Raw genomic sequence first — 24,948 nt, forward strand, 5'->3', positions numbered from 1 at the left:
TAAAAATATCAAATGCAGAAACAAAAAACTGTACTTGAAAAATAACTAAATAAAATTAAAAAAATATATCAAATGCTTCAAAAGGTTATTAGGACAATACAGATCAAAATCTCAACTATTAGTTAACTATTAATTCCTCTCTACTGTCTTATAATTATATCGTATTCACAATTTCTAGAAACTAATGAGGTGGGAGAATGGTTTCTGTCCCCATTTAAAAAATACCAGCTTTGGTAAAATAGAAGCAACATGGCTCAAGTAGTCTAGTGGCCACACATTGATTCAGTCACTTGATCTTTTTGAGCCTCATTTCATGACCTATAACATGGAGACAGTGACAGGTAAATCCCACAGTTGCACTGGGAAATATACACAATGATAAATACATGAAAAACTAACACATGTTTAGTTGCTATTTACAGTCGTAGTCACTAAGTGGGTCTGTATTCCTTAGTTGCCTTGGTTTCCAGGCTAGGCTTCTCTTGGAAGTAGAAAATTCCAGGAGACTCTGATGAGTCTAGTAATAAATGGATCAAGTATGGAAGAAGACCTACTCTTCCCAACTTCAGCCCCTTAAAATATGAGATTGAAGAATAACCACAGTGGAGTCAGTTTCTTTATATCAAAGGGTTTTCTGTATTTTGTAATGGTAAAAATCCATAAATTGTAAATTCATAAGTCATCAAATCTTGGGACCATGTGTGACTTCAAGATTTGTGAATCCACGTCCCTGTTCCCAGTTTATTTCTCATTTTCAGAGGAGGGCAGTGAGAGCCTGTGTGGTTATTCATCTCCAGAGTCAATCAGAGAGTGAGAGACAGAGCTGGGCCTGGGGCTTTCATCTCTCCCTGGACCTTTATCTGGACCATCACCAGACACTGCCCTGTTGTGGGAGTGTCTATCTAGGTTCCTGCAAGAACAATTAAAAGTACGATAAAACTGAACTCATTGGGCAGAGCAAAAGGAGATGTATTTCCTTGTTATACCTTTTAAGTGATCCGTGCACCCTAGTTTATTCAGCCATTCCCTTATGGATTACAAGTATATCTTGATTGTTTGCATAGGACAATAAGCTTTACCTCGTCCAGTAGGAAAAGACATAGTCACTAATATTTACATAGCACTTTATATGTACCAGACACTGTTCTAAGGACTTTACATACATTAATTATTCTTCATAATAATATAGGTTAATTTTTTCATCACAACTGTACGAAGAAGTATATTTTTATCTTTCATATAAGGAAATGGAGGCCCAGAGGGGCCAGTAATGCCCAAGATTACAAAGCTAGGGTAACTAGCTTTGAAGGCCTTAGTCTGGTTGGAATTGGAAGATGCCAGAGAGAGTTCAATTTCAAAAGACACCTGGGTGAAAGGATCCACATTGTATGAACTTACTTTTATGCAAGGAAAGTGATTTAAAATGCAAATCACCCAGATTTTATATATCTAGTTCTACTGACTCCCAATTCAGATAATAAAGTTCTTTCAGAGCACATAAATGTCAACAACATCATATATTGATATTGATCACCATTGGAATAAATAGAAGAATGAGCCATTATGCTTCATCTAAAGTCCATAGCAAAATTGTATTTTATTTTATGATTGTATTTCTCTTAGCATGTAAGAATGAAAATGTTTATGGAGATGATATTTCAGTAGTCAAGAAAAATTATCAAAACAAGAGATAATTTCTATTAATTAATTTGTATTTTTTCTTTCTTAGTCACCTACTTATTTAGAAATGTTACCCATATTTGTTCTTACACTGGTATTTGAAGTTGAGTATATTAATTGCCACTTATGTATAAAATATTCTGTAGGTATAAAATCAGCTCCAATTTGACTAATAATTTAGACTTTTATCTGAATGAAAATGATTGCATGGTAAAACTTTGGATACCCAGGTAATTGCAGAGGGGGATAGTTATGATTTAAGAAAAAATTTATTAAAGTAAAAATACAAAAGGTTTATTCAGATTGTACTATTTTAAAACAATGTGATTAAATAAAATTTAAATAAGTTACTCACAATCTCAGGACTTTTCTGGCTGAAAGATATTTTACATCAAAACAGAATTACTGTACCACTTGGAACATGTGAGTTAATATGTGTGTGTGTGTGTGTGTGTGTGTGTAGTGGGGAGTGTGGAGGAGACTTGTGAAACAAACAAATTTAAAAAGCACAATCTAGTTTGTGAAAGTTTTATTGCAGTAGATATATAAAATTCTACAATTGATGTGCTTTGCTTTATTGAATAGATGTGCTCATTAAAGAAAATTGCCCGAAGGTCATGATCTCTATTCAAAGGACTCTTCTTCTAATATGTGTTCTTTAAGCGTAAAGGGGAGTGTAATGACTCATCAGTGTCTTAAAGGTACTATCAGAATAACAACTATGTTAAACATCACAGAATGTGCATCTAAAGAATCACACTATTTTTTTAGAGCTGTGAATATCTGTGGTCAGGCTTGTGTTTAGCACATTCACTTGCTTACAGCAGTGAGAGAGAATGAACACAATGAATTGGATTGCCTGGTTCTGTAGCTGCTGTGCTTAGTGCCCCCTTGGTCTCTGCGTCACTGTTTTCTAGTGTTTCATAGGAGCTAGTGATTTAGGAATGAGCTGATTGAACTTAAGGAGAAGGGATTTAGACTATGGATGAGAAAGTTGTTTTAAAATATAAAAGCAATAAATTCACAAAAAAATACAAGCAGAGTGATGATTGGGCAACCTGTTTATCAAAACACGCGACTGGAAGTTAATATGTTTAGCATGTGCTTATCCAGTGTTGTTCATTTAATCCCTATCTCAATTTTCATTAAGACTGAATTTCTACACTTATTATGAAACAAATTTGCACGATGAAGATCTTTTGTATCTTAAAGCTTTTTTGCCTTATACTTTTCAGGGCTGAAGTGTGTATGTCTCTTGTGTGACTCTTCAAACTTTACCTGCCAAACTGAAGGAGCATGTTGGGCTTCAGTTATGCTAACCAATGGAAAGGAACAGGTGATCAAATCCTGTGTCTCTCTCCCAGAATTAAATGCTCAAGTCTTCTGTCACAGCTCCAACAATGTTACCAAAACTGAATGCTGCTTCACAGATTTCTGCAACAACATAACACTGCACCTTCCAACAGGTGAGGGGTTTATCTCTGCTCATTCCAAATGCTCTTTGGAAATCATGCACATGGGAGAGATTGACCTGTTTTATGTTTCTTTAAATATAATCTATTTTACAATTCTCTTTCTTTCTCACTATTTTTTTCCTTTGGACTGGTAAAATTCTCTAAAGCCTAGCTGAGGTTGATTTCTTAAAATTGTGCAAGACTGTCAAAACCTTGACCACAGCATTATAGTCTTGAAAAAATTTGTCCGTGTTAATTGCATTTTTAGCAGTGATTAATGGACCTAAAGTAAATGTAAATTTTTATGACCTCTTTTAAAGGAAAGACATATTAATGTACACCAGGAAGAGAAAAAAGAATGAAACTTAAAAAATTATAGATTTACAACTTTTATGAAGACAGAATCTTTTTTTATGGGTACCTTCTGCATGGCTTCCTCTTTTCAAGATTTTATTTTATTTATTATTTATTTTTCCCACTTTTAAAAATTTTTGTTCAATTGCATGGCTTCTTTATGTGCCCACATTCATGTGAGAACATTCATTAGCAGAAAGATATTATTGTTCAGATGTATTTTTGCTTTCCCCCAATTTCATGGTGTTTTATCCCAATTTGTAGGATGCCAAAAATCTTAATCTCACCTTTTGTCAGCAGCCTGGAATCAAAAATTTGGGGAGATATTAAAATGCAAATAATTCAAACTAACAACTAACTTATGACATGAAAACATCATGTTAATGACTCTTTTCAATATTTATTAATATAGTAATAATTCAGAGCTTATTGATATATTAGTATCTATATATGGACACATACTCTTTCTTATAAATTAACATTTTAAGGTACTGTTATCCAATCTCCGGTGTTTGTATATCTCCATATCAATATTCCATTATAGTATTTTAACCTATTTTTAACATAAAGGGGTTATCCTCCCCACCCTTTTTTTTTTACTGAAAAACATTTGTTTTACTCAGGACCTTGGAATCATTACCACAAATGAAAAGCCAGTTTACTTGCCATAAATAGATAACTACATTAAAATTAAATGTATTTCTGCATTACAGGTAGGTATATTTTGTATTTCCTTGTTGTTTAAAAGAGAGAATAAAGAGGTTTTAAATGCATACAAGCATGGAATGAGGCTTTTTGATTCCTAATCAGAAAAAATTAAGAGAACCAGAAAAGTGATCATGCTGTGTACTGTCATGTCTGGTTTACCATTCCGACTCATTTCCAGAATCCTTAAACTCCTTTCATGCACTGCCACTGGCACTTGCCCAGCTCTCTGGGAAAGACTGTGCTGTGAGGCGTTACTTATATATTGCAACCTCAGAAGTTATACTTGGCCTATTTCATCCTGCTACCTGCAATCTTGCTTTTTGGCCTACACTTACTCTCTCTCAGATTCCATAGAGTCCTCAGTGTGGTGGTGATCTGGCATCTATTCTGGATACAGTTTTTTCTTTATATTTGCCCCCTGGTTACCTGTGGGCCACAGACACCCTAAAGGGAAGGCTCCCTATATTTGATGTTAGTCTGACCCATGACCAGGATCCAAAAGATTAAGTAGAAGAAGGATGTCTCCTTGTTAGTCTGTGGTAGTAGTCTCTTCAATATGCCTTCCAAATAAAAAAATTAATTACAAGACCACAGTCTGCCACTCAGTAGGGGTATAAGACAGTACTTCCACTGCAATAAGAGGGCTTGGAGGACAAAATGGTTCATGGGAATTTGGGCAAATTGAAGGTACTTAGAGCATATTCTATGTAGGTTCTTCCCAGCCCAACAAAAACTCAGCCTTACTGTGGAGAAATCTATACCCTCTCTCAAGTATGGTCAGGAACCATTCATTTTTAAAACCAATTTTATTGAGGTTAATTTAGAAAATGAAAAAAAATGAAACACACACATTTTAAGTAAACAATTTGGTGAATTTTGACACATATGTACACCCACTACCACAGTTCTATTACCTCAGAATGATCTGTCAGTCCCCACTTTCATTAAAGCTAGATGACTGATTTCTTTTATTTTAAAAAATATGTTGTATTGATTATGCTATTACAGTTGTCCCATTTTCCCCTTTCATTCCCCTCCACCTTGCACACCACCTCCCACCCATATTCCCCCCCTTTAGTTCATGTCCATGTGTCATAAGTTCTTCAGCTTCTACATTTTCCATACTATTCTTGCCCTTCCCCCATTTATTTTCTACCTACCGTCTATGCTACTTATTCTCTATTCCTTTTCCCCTCCTCTCCTTCTCCCACTCCCCTGTTCCTAACCTTCCATGTGATCTCCATTCTGTGGCTCTGCTCCTGATCTAGCTGTTTGCTTAGTTTGCTTTTGTTTCAGGTGTGGTTGTTAATGACTGAGTTTGCTGTTCTTTCACTGTTCATATTTTTATCTTCTTTTTCTTAGATAAGTTCCTTTAACATTTCATATAATAAGGGCTTAGTGATAATGGACTCCGTGAACGTGACATTTTGCTTCATTTCACTTAGGGTAGCCTTCATTTTTTCATCTAATTTGAGACCACAGTCAACCAATTCTGTGAGCATCCTGATCACCAGGGTTTTGAACTGTGCATCTGATAGGTTGGCTATCTCTTTGTCGCTTAGAAATATTGGCTCTGGGGCTCTGAGCTGTTCTTCTGCTTGAGCCATAATGTTTTGTTCTGTTCATGCCTGTTATGTATGAGGGGCAGAGCCTTAGGTGTTCACCAGGGCGGGGTAGCCCATTCGCTGGGCTGTGACTGGGGGAGGGGTCAGAGAGGGAGCTATGGTGCTTGCTCTGCTCTCTCTTGGATTTCAGTCCCTTCTGCCACTTCCTGCAAGCAAACCTCGCCCTTCTGGTGCTGGTTCCCAGGTGGGTTGGCTTGTGTACATTCTAGGACCCTGTGGGTCTCTCTAACAAACTCTCCTGTGAGGCTGGGAGTCTCTCCAAGCACCTGAACCTCCACAAGTGTTTTCAGTTGGTGCTTTTAGGACTTATTTGCCATCCCAGGGGTGCTGGGTTGCGTGGTCTATCTTGCTGCCCATTTTCGCCTGGTTTATCTGCATGTGAATGTGTGACTGCAGTCAGCCAGCTACCTTGCGCACCTCACTGGGTCTGCTCATTGCCACCCTGTGCCTAGGTCTGCCAGCCTCCGCCAGTGTGCCCAGGTCCACCAGCCGCTGCTTTTTCCTGCTACAACCCCTCTCCGCTGGCCATCAACCCAACCCCTCTTACTGGTCTGGATGAATGGTTGTCGGACTTCTGCACAGTTCAGTTTTCTGTCAGTTCTGGTTGTTTTTTTGTTTCTAAACTTTTGTTGTCCTTAATTTTGGTTGTGTGAAGAGGTACAATGCATCTACCTATGCCTCCATCTTGGCCAGAAGTTGATTTATTTTCTATTTGTGTCAATAGATTTTTTCCCTAAAATTTCACATAAAAGAAGTCATTGGGTACTTATTTTGCATTTGGTTTCTTTCACTTGGCGTGTTTTTTGAGATTTATTCATGTCACTGGGTATATCCATAGCTTGTTCCTTTTTTTACCTCTGAGTAATATCCCATTGTTTGAATATACTATTGTTTTTTTGTTTTGTTTTGTTTTTTGTTTTATCTATCCACCCACTGATGAGCAGTCAGGGTATTCCTATTTTTGGACTGTTATTAATAATAAATAAGCTGCTATGAACATTCACATGCAAGGTTTTTGATAGATGTTTTCATTTTTCTTGAGAAAGTAACCTAAGACTGGCATTGCAGGGTTATATGATATACAACTTTAGAAATATAATTTTCCTATGAGTTTTGAATTGCTGATAACATCTTACATCTCTAACAGAAATGTACGATAGTTCCAGTTGGTCCATATTTTTGTCAAGATTGGTATAATCAATTTTTTAAAAAAATATGAACTGTTCAAGTGATATATAGAGTTGTGGCATTTCCCTGATAACTAGTGATGATTCGTTATTTTTACATGTGCATATTGGGCATTTGCGTATCTCTCTTTATAGAGTAACAAGTCATTTACACATTTAAAAAATTGTATTATCTTCTTATGGTTGAACTTAACAATTCTTTATGTATTCTGAATACAGGTCCTTCATCAGATGTGTATATTATGACTATTTTTCCTGTGAATTGACATTTCGTTTACTTAAAGGTATCTTTTGTAGATTAAAATTCTGTGAAGTATATTTTACCCTTTTTATTATTATCATGATTCATTGTTTTGTATCCTAATTGAGGAGTCTTTATCTGAAGGTCAAAAATATTTTCTAATAAAAATTTTAACATTTAAGTTTTCATATTCAGGTCTATGTTCAGCTTCTTGATTTTCATAGCTTTATAAGAAGTATTAAAATTAGGTCTTGTGATCCTTTCAATTTTATTCTTTTTCAGAATTAATTTGGGTATTTTGCATCCTTTGCATTTCCATTTAAATTTTAGAAACAGCTTGACAATTTTTACAAAACACATGCAGAGATTTTGATTACAATGAGTTGAATATATACAGTAGATTAATTTAGAAAGAATAGTCATGTTAACAATAAATCTTTGGTTCATGAACATAGTATGTTTTTCCATTGATTTGGTTTTTCTTCAATTACTCTTAGTGGTGGTTTATAGTCATCAGCAAACAGGTCCTATACATTGATCTTTGACTTTATCTTTAAGTGTTGCATACTTTTGGATGCTATTGTGAATGGTATTATTAATATCTTAATTTCTAAATGTTAATTGCTATTATATAAAAAATTAATGCTGTATATTCACCATATTTCTTACAAGCCTGTAAAATAACTCATATTATTTTTAGTAGATTTTTTCCAGATTTTTTGACATTTTTACATTTACAATCACCTGTGAATACAGACAGTTTTACATCTTTAACTCTGATCTCTATGTATTTTATTTCTTTCTCTTGCCTTTTGCACTGGCTAGGACTGTCAATCAGATGACTAGGAATGGTGAGACTGCCTTTTTTCTTGTCCTAGCAGGGATGTCCCCACTCTTTATTTAGTTTTCTGGAGATGCCTGTCATCAATAGAGGAAACTTAATTTTACTTCTAGTTTAGGGGAAAACTTTTTTTATCATGAACAAATATTAATTTTTTCAAATATTTTCATGAATTTATTGAGATTACCCAATGATTTTTCTTTTTTAGTTTATTGATATTATGGACTACATGAATTAATTTTTAACTATAATTCATAATAGGTAAGATATGTGTTTATCCAGTAATTAACCCCATGTGATATTTGATTGAATTCTTTTTTTTAACTTAAAGCAAGGATTTGTTTCTTTCAAAGGCATTGTGTGGTCCATTGACATGAAAAGGAACAGGCTTGTGTGTGCAGTCATCTTGTGGCAGGTCGTTCTCTCTGTGAGGCAGCATGAAAAGGTTATTTAGCTGTGTTTGGAACAGCAGCTGTTTGGAGAAGCATTGGGAATCTCCAGGTGTGAAAAAATAGGCACTGTGACATTTTTTACAGTACTTAATACCTTGCAGCACTTTCATGGGCTAAAGAGATAATCAGAAGAGGTTGTAGAAAACATAAGACTTTCCTTTGAGATTCCAGATGAAAGCCAAGTGGATCCTTGTCTCTTTGGCTCATTCATTCATCGCCCAAGACTTGTGGGTGGCTCTCTTGATGTAGGTGCAGTAACTCAGTCTTGTCATGTATCAGCTGGCCCGCTGGTGTCCTTAGCTCCTGTATGTAGTGATTGGGATCTTGCTTCATTTCTCTGTGATGAAGTTTTTACCTTGAATATAGCTTGTGGCATTTTTCTCCCCACTCCTCTAGGGTTCTGCTAGTTCTCTAGTAACTTGGTGATTGGACAACTGTAGGAACTCACTCTTGCACTCCTAAAAAATCTTCTTGTGTGTTTGACTACTTCCTAAAGCATTAGATGAGTGACTTTTATACATGTTCTCATTGTGAAACACAGACATAAATTTTTACATCATTTCCCCAACTTGCATTCACCCACAACTGAAGCAAAAATTTTATAAAATATTCTTACCCTTAAAAGTGTGAGGTACTGTATACTCTTCATTAAGTAAAAATGTTGGGGAACATTTTCACTAATAGTTATGTTTACAGTTTAAGAAACACCATTTTAGTTGATTTTTTAAATGTGATTTTAAATGAAACAAGGATATTTATTATTTTAATTGTGTAGTAAAAAATCTATTAAGAATCTAGTTACAATTTTAATTTCAATTTAGTTATTAATTTAAATACTGTTTTTTCTTTTAAACAGCCTTTTAAAAAACATTCTTACCCATTTACTTTTAATACAATATTGGGTTAAAGTCTATTTAACTCAGAGCTTTGTAATCAATATTGGTTTAGATCATATTAAATTCAATCACTAGCATGTAGGCTTAGTTTTTAGAAGTTAAAAATTTTTTGATGGAAGTATAATTTTATAGTTTGAAAGAAATATAACAAGTTGATCCCCTGAAAAACTTATTGAAGTAGATATCTTTGATGCCACTGGAGTGACCTTCCAAGCTCAACTTTACCACAAATATTTAGAGGTTTTTTTTTCCTATGTAAAACTTGAAAGACAATGACCATTTCCAGAAACAGCCATTTATTTGACTAATACTTTGAATTCATGTCTCTACTAACAACAAATATATTATTATTTTTACAAAGCACATGGAGTATTGAATGTTGAAAATTAAATATAGACTATGCAAACCAGTTAATTAAGGCAAGCATGCATACTTTATGTAGTGTAACCTATCTCATTTCCTCTTGTTAATTGTTAGACCAGAGAGAAATAGCTCCTTCAGTGCCAAAATATCTGCCCACCTTTCTGATGCTACTTTTCTTGCTCTGACTCCAGTGACCTTTGATCTAGTACTCACGGGCATCATTCACATACAAGATAACTCGGGTAGATTGTCCACTCACAGCTTTCCCTGAAGTTAGTGGGGAAGCCGCGTTGGTGGGAAAAATTGACCTCCAAAAGTAAATGATGTATTCTTAACTCTTCAAGAATATTTCCTTTCCAAAAATAGAACAATTATTTACACAAATAATGTGCACTTGCAAGGTGTGGGGGCGGGGCACCAGGTAGGGTACACAAATAACAAGTGAAGAAGTTTCATTCTCATCGTAAGATGTTTTGGGTGTGAGTTTCTATGATGGGTTCTGTTTCTGAGCTCTCTACCAATTTCTCTTTAGTTCTTCTCACAATTTTTTCAGTGATTTTGCATAAATTGGGCCTTCTGTATCTATTCTCCATGCCTCTTAAACTTTTTCCTCATATTTAATTTCACTATCTATAGCTTCTGTGAGTTTGAATCTGCTGTTGTTTTTTTCCCCCCTGCTGACTAATATTCTTGGTGGCTGCTTTTCTTGTGTGATGTTTGACTATAAGGTCATGTTTTGGGGGAACGTATCTGGAGGAAACTTTTGAAACCTGCATTTAAAATGTGTTCCTCTAGAGAAGATTTACATTAGCTCCTATTAGATAGATGAAGGTGCTGTATTGATGGATTAAGTGTGTGGGTTTAGGTTTTTCTGGTTGTTTTGATTTTGGTTTTGCCAACATGTACCATGCATTCTGGCTGTAAGCCTGCCTGTACTGGTACACACTTGTGCTAAGGAACTCTTGACGAGATTTTTTTTCTGTACGAAAATCAAGGTTGAAACACAGAGATGGATATATCCACTGTCTGTCTCTGCACACTGCTCCCTGTTTGGTTTTGTTCTCGGTGTAATGCCATTCATAGTTCCTGTCTTATACAAGGATCTCCAATCTGACCTTTCACTATTTCTGGAACCAATTTTCATCTCCTAATCTTGTGATGCAGTCTGGTAAACTAAACACTTAACCACCAAGAACTGGCTGACACTTCCAGGGTAAATGGCAGCCCTAGCATTCAAGCACCGCTCTCAATTTGCACTTTATTTTTGCCTGCTGGACAATTCTTTTATTTTCTCACCAGCTTAATCATGTAATAGAAAAAAGTTTTTCCTGTATATTTTATTCAGCATTTTTGTTTGTGCTATACCAAGAAGGGCATCTGTGGACATTTAAGTGTAACTTGGCAGAAATGGAAATTCCAGGACAGCTTATTTTTGAAATGATGCTGGCATAATTATCTATCCATCTGGAAGAAGACAGGGCTGTACAACAGTGTCATAACATATACAAAAATAAATTACAGCTCAATTAAATATCTAATTGTGAAATGCAAAACAATTTAAATGTCAGAGGAAAATTTAGAAAAAAAAAGATTTTTGTGACTTTATAGTGTGAAGACTGTTCTTAAATAAGGCAGGAAATCCAACTGCTATAAAAGGAAAAGACAAATATAATTGACTATATGAAAACTAAAATAAAAATGAATAATAAAAGATAACAAATAAAACCAAAGATAAATTAAATATGGGATAGAAATACTTGTAGCATATATAACTGAAAAATGGTAACTATGTATAAGGTTGGTTCTATGATTTATTAACAAAGAGACTCAGTAAAGTTTCTAACCTACTTCTAGATTTCTTATTATGTAAATCAGTGAATACCCTTCTTACTGAACACATTATTATCTAACTTTCTGATAATTTTATCTGATCCTTTTTTCTTATGTGTATCTTTTTTTTTTTAAAAAAAAGTTTAGTTTTGTAATGTATGTCAAGTTTCAAGGAAGACAGAAGTTAAGAAACATGGTTTACTCAAATTTCTATTGGACAACCTCCATGTTTAGCAGATATATCAAAGGTCTTTTTCCTTATTGCAAGTTTAAATCAGGTATAAGCCCATCTTCTGGAGGCTTGGGCTTATTATTAAGTATCACAGGAAAAGAAAGTGTTGGAGGCAGGATGGAGGGTGAGGGAGAGTAAAAGAGAGAAAGCAAGAGAATGAGAGAAAGATAAAAAAGACAACAACATGAAAAAAAACCTTATTTCTGAGAAACTGGGAACATAGCCTGGACATCACACAGATTTTAGCCTTGAGTTCCTATTGGCTGATTAGTACAGAGACTTGCCAGAGGGAAAAAACGCTTCCTTTAAGGTCGGCCCAGACTATTAGTCTTGCCAGCTGCATGCCAGAAGAAAAATGCAAATTCACTAGAGCAGCGATTTTCAACCATTTCCATCTCATACCACACACATCCTAATCATTTAATTTCTGTGGCACACCACCAAAAATTATATTTTTTGCTGATTTGACTATAAAGATAGCTATAATTTTGACTTATTCAAACCAGACAGCTTTGTGTTGGCTGCTGCCATTTTTCAAATTTGACAATCTAAGGGTAAAGAGGTCAGTGCCCCTGACTAAATAGTCAGAGATTGCATGTTTTAAAAATTCTTGCAGCACCCCAGTATGCTTCTTGCAGCATGCTGATTGAAAATCATTGCACAGACTTTCAGTCAAGAAGGCAGTGTAGATAAATGCAGTACTGGCCTCCTGCCACAACTATATCAAAATTCCAACTAAACTATAGAGCAATCATCATTCAGAAGCTCCTGAAATCTGGCTGAACAGAAGTGAGGTTGGGGGGAATGGGTGAAAAGGTGAAGGGATTAAGAAGTACAAATTTATTACAGAATAGACATGGGGATGTACAATATAGAATAAGGAATATAGTCAGTAATATTCTGATAACTATGTATGGTGTCAGATGGGTATGAGATTTATAGGGATGATCATTTAGTAAGTTATGCAATGTCTAATCACTGGGGTATATACCTGAAACTAACAAAAAATGGTCAATAAGAAAAGAAAGTTGCTGATCTAGAGGAAGGCACTTTAATATTAGGCCTCAAAAGGCACAGCAAACACTTTGCAAGGATATGAAGAGTATGTAGTGAAGAATAAGCACTCCAAGAATGCAGGGGTACAAGTCAGCATGAGCATGAACCAGCAAAATAGAGTACACAGCAGAAAAAGGTAACAAAGTTTTTCATATATTCAGGCAGTAATTATAGATCAATTACTGTTCTGGTTAAGAAAACCCCAAAAAGCAAGTTTGGAAATATTTTTAGAAAATTAAAAATTATAAAAAAGTAACCTAGCATATTTAAATAATAACAGAAAGAGCTTTTTAAAATTAAAGATACAATAGCAAAAAACTTAAAACTGAATGGATAGGTTTATCAATGGGTATAACGACAACTGAAGAAAGAATTAGGGATCTGAATACAGGTCAGAAGAAAATTTTCTATGCAGTATATGGAGACTACATAATGGAAAATACGGAAGAGAGAATGACAAATAGAGGAAAGCATTAGAAGGTTTAACTTGTCCTTTTACATAGTAGCCCTTAAGGAGAGATGAGAAAAATTGGGCAAAAGTAGTATCTTCAGAAATGATAGCTCAGAAATTTCCAGAATTGATCAAAATGAATCTATAAATTCAGGAAATTCAGTGAGTATGAAGAGAATAAATAAAAAGAAATGCAAACCTTGACATAGCATAGTAAGACTATGGAACACCAAGGACAGAGGGAAGTGTTGAAAGTGGACAGACAAAAAGGTAAACAAAATTTAAGGGAGTTACAAAAGAAATGAGATTGTTTTAATAGCAGAAAGTACACAGAGAAAAACTGGATTTATATCTTCAATATCATAAAATAAAATAACTGGTCATCAGAATTTTATACCCAGCAAAAATATTTTTAAAGAATGAGGTAAAGGAAGAGACATTTTCAGAGTAACAGAAATAGATGATTTTGACATTACCAGACCCCTTGATACAGAGAATTCTACAGGATATACTTCAGGCAGAAAAAAAACTAATACCAAAGTTTTGACATGCAAAGAGGAATGAAAAACAAGAAAAGTAATAATTATGTGACTAATTGTAAAGAACACTAGTCTATTACAACAGTGTTTTGTGGGATTTTTAAAAACGTGATAAAATGGTCATTCCATGTAAAGTAGCATATTATATATGTCAGGATGAGGTTAAATGAGTTAAAATTTTCGAGGAGCCTTGTTTTGTCTAGAAGGAGGATAAAGATATCATTCAACTTTATGCTTCAAATGGACTCATTGTCATTTCCAGGTTAATTCCAAAAGAAAAGACTATGACTAGGTTCCCTCTAATTGATGATAAGTAAAAGCAGAATAATTTTTAAAAAATCCAACAAAAGCTAAAGAAAGAGAGAGAGCGAGAGAGAAAGAGAGAGAGGAAAGAAAAGGGAGCATATAACAATGATAACATAAATTATCCAAATATGTCATAATACTTGAATGTAAATAATTTAAAATAAATAGGCAAAGCATTTTCAGTTAAAAACCAAAGGTTATCATATGGAATAATCCAATATGATAATCTAAAAATCAACAATTTTTAATATATCTACAATGAAAGTTTATAGAAATGTTGAAATTATTGTGATGGAAAAGATATCCCATGCATACATTAAACAAAAAATGTTGGTTTATATTAAGAGCAGACAAAATAAACTTCAATGTCAAAAAAAAAAAGTAAAAAGGGATCACTTTGTAATGATTAAAATTTAAATTTACCAGGAATTTAATCTAAATTTCTATGTGCTTAAGTACATATCTCAAAAATAAGAAAATTATTTACAGATTTATAAGGAGAAATAGAGAAGTCCATAATCTTAAAAGAAGATTTTAATATGCCACTGCATTGGTAATTGATACGAGAAGATTAAAAAAATTAGTAAGACTGTGTAAAGTTGAACAAGCATGATAATAACCACCTAGTTTTTTAGAGAATTATAATTTACCAAACTTGAATAGTGTTGTGACATTTAAGAAGTTGAATGAGTACTTTTTTTAAATGGTAGTGAAGATATATACCCACGATGAAAATTTTAAAGCCTAAAAGGCTGTACCAAAACATTCAGCTAAACTTATAGGAACAGATAATTCTCATACAAATTCATCTAGAACATAGATAAAGAGGAGACACTTCTTAATTCATTTTTATATATAACCTTGATATGAAAACCAGCAAAGACATTGTAAAAAAAGAAATTATTAGCCATTCTCACTCATGAACATGTATGAAAATATCCCAACTTCAACTTGGAACCACATAAGAAAAGGGGTTCTGGGAACCAGACGTACAAGGGTGAGAAAACAAGTAGTCTCTAAATCAGGGTAATGGTTATCTCGGGGAAGGGTAAGAGGGCTGGGGAATTGGGAATATATAATTACTGTATTTCTATACTCAAACTATATACATGTTTTATGTACCTTTTTATGTATATATTATATTCCACAACAAAAGAAGAACACAACATCATTTTAAAGTAATTTTTGAGTATAGTAAATTTATGGAAGTTACACATTCTATTAACATCTGGAGTTAATACTGGAGAGCTCTGAGGCTAAGGATGTTATTTAACCCTTTTCTTATAAATTCTTATACTGACTGGTTTTGTTGTACACATGTTCTCTTTCTAATGGATGGATCAAAGTTTGCTATGACTGTAAGTAAATGTTTCAAAGATGTCCAGTTTCTCCCAATACCCACTTAGTAGCAGAACCTAGACTTTTAGCTGGTTGTATGGCTACCCACCTAACAGACAATATTTTCAGCTACGCACACAGGTAAGTGTGGCCATATGACTGAGTTCTGGCTGAGATGCATGACAGTTGTTTTGGAGAACTTCTGAGAACACTCATTAAAACAAACTATCACTTTATTATGCCATCCACCATCACACTGCCTGGAAGTGAAGGGTGGAGTTTGAGCAGTTGCCTCGGACCACGGGAATGATGGCTATACCACAGGGATGGCCACAAGGGGGATGACTGAACGATTCATGGAGCTGCCCTGCTCACAATGGACTACCCATCTTCCTATTCCTTTTTCATGAAAGGGAAGAGAAAACGTCCATTTGGTTTCCTCTGTTATTTGTAGCTAAACCCAATTCTACTGAACACAGAAACAGCAAAATAGGTCATCCAAAGTTGTATCTATTTATGCTATCTGGCTTGCAGACAAGTTTTGTTTAATCTACACAGTTTCTGAAAAATAAAAGTGAAATTTTTATAATGTTAAAGATTAAGAGTCTTAATGTGAAAATCCTGACATGTGGCTTGTTATGAAAAATCAGATTTGGCATCCTCAGTGTCTTCCTCTCTTACCAGTTGGCTGAAGCTGAAGTGACCATCTCTTCCTTATTGGGCATGGGATTTCCCCCTTCATTCATTCATTCAATATGTATTGAGCTTATACGCATTGGCCTCGAGTTCTCATTGTAATAGTTTGGTATATTTTCTATTTTAGTGTAGTTGAGTTATTCTGTTTAATATAACTTTCTACCTGACTTTTCTTCCTTACTATTAAAACATATACCTTCTCCTATGTGAGGGAATCATATTTTGTTGCTTGTTTCTTTTATAGCTGGATTGCATTTTGGTTTGTAACCTAAATGATTTCTGGTGATTCTAGGTGACATCAGAGATGTGCTCAGAGAAGTAACAGTGATGTCACATAGATGCAAAGGTGCTCTCAAACTGTCCATGCAGATCCACCCAGGATAAGGTCAGGAAACCCGAGCTAGGGAATCTGATTACTTAGGGGGTTAATTTTGATGGGAATTGCTGTTTAGTTCATACTTGCACTAATTACTACCCTTCATATGGAAATAGACTATTCAACAAAACCATTCAAGTTCCCAGCATCTTTGTTCCCATTTTGCTACCAAAACATACACTGCTTGATAGGGTAAGTGTGGTAATAATTTCTGATTTTTTCCTCTTAGATTTCAATATGCTATTTTAATAATGCTATTATATTTTCAACTAATTCACGTAGTTTCAGTAAAGAAAACACATGTGCAACATTAAAATGTAGGTACATATTAATCTCAGTACGATTTCCACCTTCAATGTTCTGTTCTCAGTTGTGTAAAGAAAAAAAGAAAATTGATTATCTGTATCAGTTAGAGTAGGTGAACAATGCATATTGATTAGGCACATGTCTCAGTTAGACTTCAACATAAACCAAACTGAAGGAAGGTAAACTGCCAAAACATTAGAATTGGATTTATCAAAAATTAATGATGTTAAAGCATGTTATAAAAACCGAGGATTTAGGTAGTGAGTAATATTCTTTTGGGAGTTTAAAAGTCTTGTTATTTTTATTTCTTTAAAAAAATTTGTGGTTGTCTTTTAACTTCTATGGTTTTCTATTTTAAACACAACTTCATTGATCTAGTCAGTGCAAGGTGACATGTGCGTGCTGAGAAATGCTCCCGGGGCCCCTTGTGGAATTGTTCTGCCATCACGTGAGCAGACCCATTTATAGCTCATTCTCTGAGAATTCACTGCGCACCTGACAGGTGTGCCAGATGGGTTTTTCCCCATAAAATGAAAGATGCTGTGAATTTTATATATTGGAAAGTGATATGAAATACAAGCATTCAAAGAAGTCGAACTTGTGCTTTAAAAGTTTAATGTAGGAAGATGGGAAGCATTTCTTGTCTCCAGAAACAAGTACACTGATTTCAATTGTGAAATTTTGTTCACAGGGATGTAGTGGGAAATTGAAAGTAAAATTTGTAACCAATTTTAAATCAAGGGTTTTACATTACGTAAGCTCTTACTCTCTTACTTCTGTAAACACTATTACCTGTTTATTCAATTATCTTTTTGCGTGATTATCTCACACAGGATGTTGATCTGGGTCAAAATACTATTCCCTCACATCAATCTTTTCTGAGTGAACAAGTTGCTCTGTGTGAATGTGTTACCTGTGGGAGAAATTATATCAGCATGAACTTTATTTAGGACAGAAAAGTGTAAGTTTTCTTTTGTTGTCAAGATTTTTAAGTGTTTTCTCTGAATAGGGCTCTCTAATGTGAGCTGGGAAAACAGATACGAGATATGGTTGTGACTTCCAAGGAATTCTCATTTTTCCCATGTAGAAGTTTGGCTTAAGGAAAAACTAACATTTTCCTTGAGGAATTACCACCTAATGTTTTCACAGAGGATATGTGTTTTGATGACAGATTTAGAAACTAATCTCTGGGTCCACACTCTGAAATTAAGAGGAAATGGTAGAGCCTATTTAAATTCTCTTTCCTATGTTGTATCAATCTCACTTCTGCTTGAGTCGAAGTACTTCATACCCCTTGTGCTGAAAACTATCTTCTTCAATCCAACATTTCTGTTTCCTTAAAATGTAGAGACATTACTATACTTAAACTCAGAGGTTAGTGGGCAGAAAAAGATTTGAAGCTTCTCAGTGTTCCTCACTCCCAGAAAACCAGCCACGAGAACTGTGTAGGAAACCCTTTCCAGTGTGCTGCTCCCTGTTTGCTGTGCACTCACGGAATCAGAACAGAGGAAGACAGTGGATGCTAACAGCCACTTACAGAATGAGCACTGAACAATGGACTGACCCATCAATAGCTCATCTGATACTGTCGAAAGGCAGAAATAACTTTCATGTTATTTTTATCACTGTCATGGCTCAGTTGAACCTCTAGATTAGGAAGTATTTTGACATTCTTCAGTATATAAGGTCCATATGGACCAAAACCAACCTGTTCGACATGATTATTCTCATTCTGAGAAAAGGGGAGAGACCATTTGCTGCCCCTTACAGTGGAGCGTGTTGGAGGGATCTAACCATATTAACTTCTGACTGGATTATTCCTGATGACATTTGGAAGGCTGCCTGTGACGAAATAGGAGGCTAGGACAGGCTCAGGGTGTGGAAGGGCTGCCTGCCCTCCGGGAGTACAGGATTACATGGGGTGTTAGATAAATAAGACCAGTGCTTGTGACTTGGCTCCTTTGACCCATTTCGCTTCACATGTGTGGACTTCACACATGTCAGTTACACATTTTTTAATATTGGATTAATTCATCATAAATGGAACTCTTCGTGATGATTTTTCCTTTCTCCCACCTTCCTTGATCTTACATAAAGTTTCCTCTATATTTTTACTTTGCAAAGTTGCTCTGGGATTGTTCCCTAGTAAGTGACATATTCCTGAGTAGAGTTTAAATTCTGCAAGGATGTGGACTGTGCCCCACTTCTCCGGCACCCCCCTTAGGGAGCTGTCCTCAGTGCAATGTAATACAAACCAGCCCATCTGGATGCAGTCTTTGAACCAAGTTGGTATAACAACAAGAAACCAATTAGAAATGTCTTTTTATTATCATCAAGCAAATGTTAGAAACAGTGGTGCCCATATTGAAGGATGCTTTGAAATAGTTTGTAAAACGTTCATCATGAAGATTTGGGAGACGTCTCATTGCTTAATGTGTCATTCTGTTTTGTACAAATAAAAATGTTCATTTGTTACTACTTTATTCCCCTGCATTGTCTTGGTTTAGTGTATGTGGAACTTACATAGGGGAGATGTTTGTGAGCTAGGCGCTCACCCACAGACACTAGTACTTTTCTCTCTTTGTTCCCCATCCTCTTCCATTTAATTTACTAGGGAGGGAGGTAACTTGAATTAGCAAAGCAGCACTTCCCAGACCTCACTTTTGGGATTGACATATCCTCCCATGAAGAATGCATCTTCACTGATCATCTCAAAAATTACAAATGATCAAATAATTAATTCTCTTATGATCAAAAATATAAAACCTGTTAGAAAAATTAATATGCTCATCAGAGGTAACTTATTAAAAGATCTTAACTGCACAACTGTCTCTTTCTACCACGATTGATGAGGTGTAGACTAGAGTTTTTCTTTATTTGTTTCCTATGGAGATTACACTCAACATTTGGTTGAGAAGATAGTTTTACAGATGTTTGCTTTAAAAATTGCTCGGTGTTTAAGGAGCTCTTTCTGGATGGTGTTGCTGACCTTTTCCAGCTGAGTAATCTTTTATTTTCCTTGCTAACTTGTATCAGTAAATTTATCCACAAAAGAAGAAACATCACCCATCTGTGATAAACATCCCTGAGAGTGGGGAGCTTTTACTAGAGCAGTGCACTTTTATGGAGACTATTCTATTTTCAGGGTTGCTGACCTTTTGCCTCCTTATTGGTTGCCATGGTGATGATCCGAGCTTTGCTTAAAAGAGCTTTACCAAAATGAGGGAATCAATCAACTTTTTTTTTAAGTCTTTTATTTTTTTAAGATTTTTTTATTTATTTATCTTTAGAGTGGAAGGGAAGGAGAGAGGGAGAGAAATATCAATGTATAGTTGTCTCTCGTGCGTCCCCTGCTGGCAACTGGCCTGCAACCCAGGCATGTGCCCTGACTGGGAATTGAACTGTGATCCTTTGGTTCGCAGGCCCCGCTCTCAATCCACTGAGCTACACCAGCCAGGGCTCAATTAGCTTTTTAACTGCAATGTATATATTAATAATTGCTAATAACATATATCAAAATAAAGTGTTTAAATAGTTGTTTTTATGAATTGCAAATGATCAAGTGTATCCTGTGGCTTTCTTACAATACCTTTGTGAGCCCATAAAAATATATATACAACTTGAAATGTAAAGTTAAAGAATCAATGCAAAATGGATTATAAAACTCTTTTCTAAGCAAACTCCAGAAGTTGCAAGTACCATGGTCAATGATTCTGAAGCCACGCCAAGTTAGAGAACTCTTTTACACCTTACTATAAGAACACTCAGGGCCAAGCTCTCCTCATATGCACCTGCTCAACTTCTAATGACCGCAAGGCTTTCTGATACATCCAGGAGAAGGCAAGTTGGTGATCTGCCAACTTTCACTAGGACATAGATTATGTGTATTTCCAAAGTTCACTTTAAGTCTTTTACTCATTGGTTGTAGATAGTTGACAGTTTTTAGGGCTAGCGTGAAATTTCCATGAACACAATTTTGAGGAATTGGATTATTTTTTCCTTTAGAATTAAATAATATTTGTTTTCAAATTATATTCATATATTCTGGTTGAAACTGTAAGTAAAATGTAAGTACATTTAATGTAACTGCATGATTGTCAGTTACAAAGAAAGAAGTCTGAGGAGCAGCTTGACTCACAGGGTCCATTGGCAGTGTAATTCATCTAGACTCTAAGGTGTGGGTGTTAGGTTTTGCTCTCTAACTCTCTGCAGGGGTGGGGTGGGGGGGTACAGTTTGCCCAAGGCACCGTAGCCTCGTATAACCTGCTTCTCTCTCTCCAGAGCCTGCATTTTTCTTCTTTTCCTTGATGTTTGAGAACCTAGAATTAGGTTAGAACCCTAGCATTCTGGGCCCACATTCTATCAAATACACCCCAAGGATTATTGACAACAGAAATCGGCAGGCCTGATGTTCGGACCTGGGGATAAAGTGACATTGATGCCTAGGTGAGACTTTTCACTTACCACAGTAATAAGTGAAAAAAGAACTATGTGCTTTTTTTCAAGTGTCAAAATAACTTCTTTTGAAAAACACAGGAAATATCTGACATCATAGATTTTTCATGTATTACTGTTTTTTTTCGAAATTAAAAAGATTTTTTAATGTAGAATGAACTTAAAAAAATTTGGCTGTATGTGTTTTAAAATTAGAATGACAAATTTAATTATATCCTTATGTTATTTGGTTTCAATGATCATTTATTTTTTTCAAACTAAAAATCACATCCTTTACTTACGAAGCACAAAAGTAGTAAAACTTTAAATGACTCTGCTATTCAGGATCTCTGTATTGACCATCTACTGCTGTAAACATGGGGTATAGTGGGGAACAAAGCAGGCTAAGCCCTCCCCTCACGAAGCATATGTTCTTTGGAGAAAATCAGATAATAGATAAATGACTATAAAATGTGCCAGGTGGTGATAAGATCCAGGAATTAAAATAAAACAGGAAAAGGGTATAGAGAATGAATGAGGAATGAGAAGGAAGGACTATTTTAGATAGGGTTGTCAGCCAAGACCATCCTTTCCTGCCAGGATTATTTCATTAGGTTTCTAATTTGTCTCTTCGCTTTTACTCTTGTGCCCCTAGTGTCTTCATGCAGCAGCCACAGAAAATACGAGTTGGATCATATTTCATTTGCCTGCTCAAAATCCTGCAACAGCTTCCATTTAGAGTAAAATCCACTGTCCTTTTAGCCTGCAAGACCTCACGTGATCTTTCTCTTTATTACTTCCTCGCCCCATTCCCTTCTCTCTTTCTCCTTGTTGACTGCACTCCAGGCCTCGGTTGTCCTGAACACACCAGTAGGGCTCTTTCTTGGGCACCTCACACTTGCTGTCCCTCTCCCAGCACGCACTTCCCTGAGACACCTTCCACTGTTGCTCCCTCGAATGGCCCAGTATCTTTTTGACCACATCATCTAAAGTGGCATCCCCCTCGCTCTGTCGACAACCATTCCTAGCTGCAGCATAACCATTCCTAGCTGTGGCATAATCTTGGCTCCCTTTCTCCATCTTTGCTTATGGTACAGAGCCTTTGTCAACTGACATAAGTGAACACTGTTTACTGCACACCGTAGATGTGAAATTTTGGTGACTGCATCTCCAATATCTAAAATGCTTTTAATGAGTTGATTTATAGTCATGTTCTTTTATTTTTTTAACTGCAGCATCACCCAATGCCCCAAAACTCGGACCCATGGAGCTGACCGTTGTCATTACTGTGCCAGTTTGCCTCCTGTCCGTGGCTGCAGTGCTGACCATTTGGGCACGCCAAGGCCGACAGTGCACACGCCGCAAGAAAAAGAGACAGAATGTGGAGGAGGCCCTGTCTGAATGCAATCTGGTAAATGCTGGGAAAACTCTGAAAGATCTGATTTACGATGTGACCGCCTCTGGATCCGGATCTGGTATGTGCCTGTGGTTCATTTTCCAGTAAGGAAGCTCTTATTTCAAAATAAATAAAAAGAATTTTTTTAACAGAAAGAGCCCCCATATTACGAGTTCCATCGTTTAAAACGCTTGTGCTACAAGGTGAGTTCTGGCATAGAAGCTTGCTGTAGGATTTGTTGAAGAGAAAAAAACCCATCGTGGCCTAAAGAATTAAGTTGTTTCAATTGGCTTTTGTGCCTTTAGGTATTCAGATTCTCATTCTGGCACTCCTTCCGAATTTATTTCTAAAGCAAGAAAGAGTTTCTCTGCTCTTTCCTCCCCTCCATTATGATTAGCCATAATTACTGTTGCTCTTCTGATACTGTTTTATGGGCATGAAGGAATTACTGTGTTTAAGGAGTTGAATTCTGGGGAAGAGAACTCAGTTATGCAAAGAGCATGTTTGCTTGTGGTTATGAAGGTCTTCACAATCTGTAGGCACCCTTGGGATGTGTGGGTGGAATTACCAGGGGGCTGGCCCAAAATCAAAGTCAAGAATATGTTCTTAAAGCATAGAAACAAAAGATGAAAGGGAACAGCCTGGCATCCCTGGGCTGGCTTTTGCTGCCAAGGTTGTGCGATAATTCTTTTCCTCTTTAACGGAGCTCCAGAACCCCTGGTGAAGCAACTCCAGAACCAGGTCGTGTTGGCCTAAATGAGCCTTTCTCATAGCACAAAGCATCTGAGGGCTTTTGGGGTTTCTGGTGATGAAGCAGAGTCTCTCCCCTGTAATAACAAGCTCCCTAAAATGGCAGCAGGTTCCTTGCTCTCAGGTATACTCCCGGAAATCCTGTCAGCGTGTGGTGTTGCAGAAATACGAATTAGGGCGAGCCTAGGTGAGCCACTTCATACACTCTTGCTTCCCCCCTTGCTTTGGAAGGATCACTAAGGATGATTATCCCAAACAGATTTTAAGGAGCTCCCCCTGGTCTGTAGGAGCATCTAGGCAGGCACGAATGACAGGAGCAAACAAGAGAGGGCCATTATTAGCATCTCTATGAGCATTCATATGTAACATGATGCAGCTATGGACTCACCAAGGAAACCAGGAAAGAGAGGCCTAATCATGTCGCCCAGAGAGCCCAGCCAGTTTGCTGCTTCTGGGCAAGGTTGCCTGCTCTCTCTCTAGCCCAGATCTCACTGTTTATGCTCTTACCACATATATTTGGTGGTGTATCCTGAGTGAAAGAGTATTGGAAAAATGTCTCCAAATTGCAAAGTTTATAAAACTAAAGTCAAAATTAAATTATTGAATAGAAAGATGGCATTCTTTCTTTAAAAGTCAGACTTGTTCAGATTCAGTCCCCTTCCCTTCCTTGGGTATCACATGTTGAAGCCCGCTGTGCCATGATTTTTGGAGCACTGGCAACATTCCAGGCACAGACTATGTGCGCAGAGAGTTCTGATTTGTGCCAAGTTCCTTGAAACCTGAAATAATTTCTTTTTGAGGTTCAAGTAATTAAGTAACCAGCTACTTAATTACCACCAAGGCATTTCAGTTCATCTGAAATGTTAGGCTAAAATGTGTATTTTAGAGCAACTCTTTGAATACTTTTAATATGACCAAGGATTTTCCTTTCAAGTACGTGTAATGGAGATTTTATAACAGGGGACTGTATATTTAGTTTAAGAAAGTAATCATGAGCCAGGGCATAAAATAAAAAATTAACATTAACTTTTTCCTGTTTTTGTGCATCTTTAAATCCAACTCTGGATTTACTGGCTACTGGACTCTCTTCTTTCACTTAGTCTAAGATCTCTCCTAAAAAGAAAGCTGTAAATGTACCCATGCATGCATGACTTTTTAAATGAGCAATCTGAAAAAATTTTAGGCACTTTTTCCCTAAGTCAGCTGCATATACTTGGCAGTGACCTCGTCTTAGACTCAGTGACGGCAGCACTGCCTCCGATAACCAGAGATGGCTCCATCTGCACTCAGGCTTCTGTCACAAATGCTCGCCCCTAGGGAGGGGATCGGGCAGCTTGGCTTCCCTCTGCTTCTCTTAATTGGCCAGTGACCTTAACTGAGAGGCAACTCTGTCAAATGTCGAGAAACAAAAATTGTGAAGCTTATCCTTGACCTGGT

The 24,948-nt window shown here is 36.2% G+C and overlaps 1 protein-coding gene across 2 annotated transcripts in view; it reads left to right on the forward strand.

The window, feature by feature from the left end:
* The window catches only part of ACVR1C (activin A receptor type 1C), a 74,259-nt gene that overhangs the window by 33,629 nt on the left and 15,682 nt on the right, over nucleotides 1–24,948 (forward strand). For both annotated transcript variants that reach the window (XM_037138328.2, XM_037138329.2), the window contains exons 2-3: nucleotides 2,916–3,146; nucleotides 22,601–22,840. In XM_037138328.2, the coding sequence (XP_036994223.2) occupies nucleotides 2,916–3,146; nucleotides 22,601–22,840 (471 nt within the window). The remainder of the gene's footprint in view (nucleotides 1–2,915; nucleotides 3,147–22,600; nucleotides 22,841–24,948) is intronic.

Source organism: Artibeus jamaicensis, unplaced genomic scaffold (assembly GCF_021234435.1).
Source record: "Artibeus jamaicensis isolate MK-2021 breed Jamaican fruit bat unplaced genomic scaffold, CSHL_Jam_final contig_1832, whole genome shotgun sequence".
NCBI classification, from domain to species: Eukaryota; Metazoa; Chordata; class Mammalia; order Chiroptera; family Phyllostomidae; genus Artibeus; species Artibeus jamaicensis.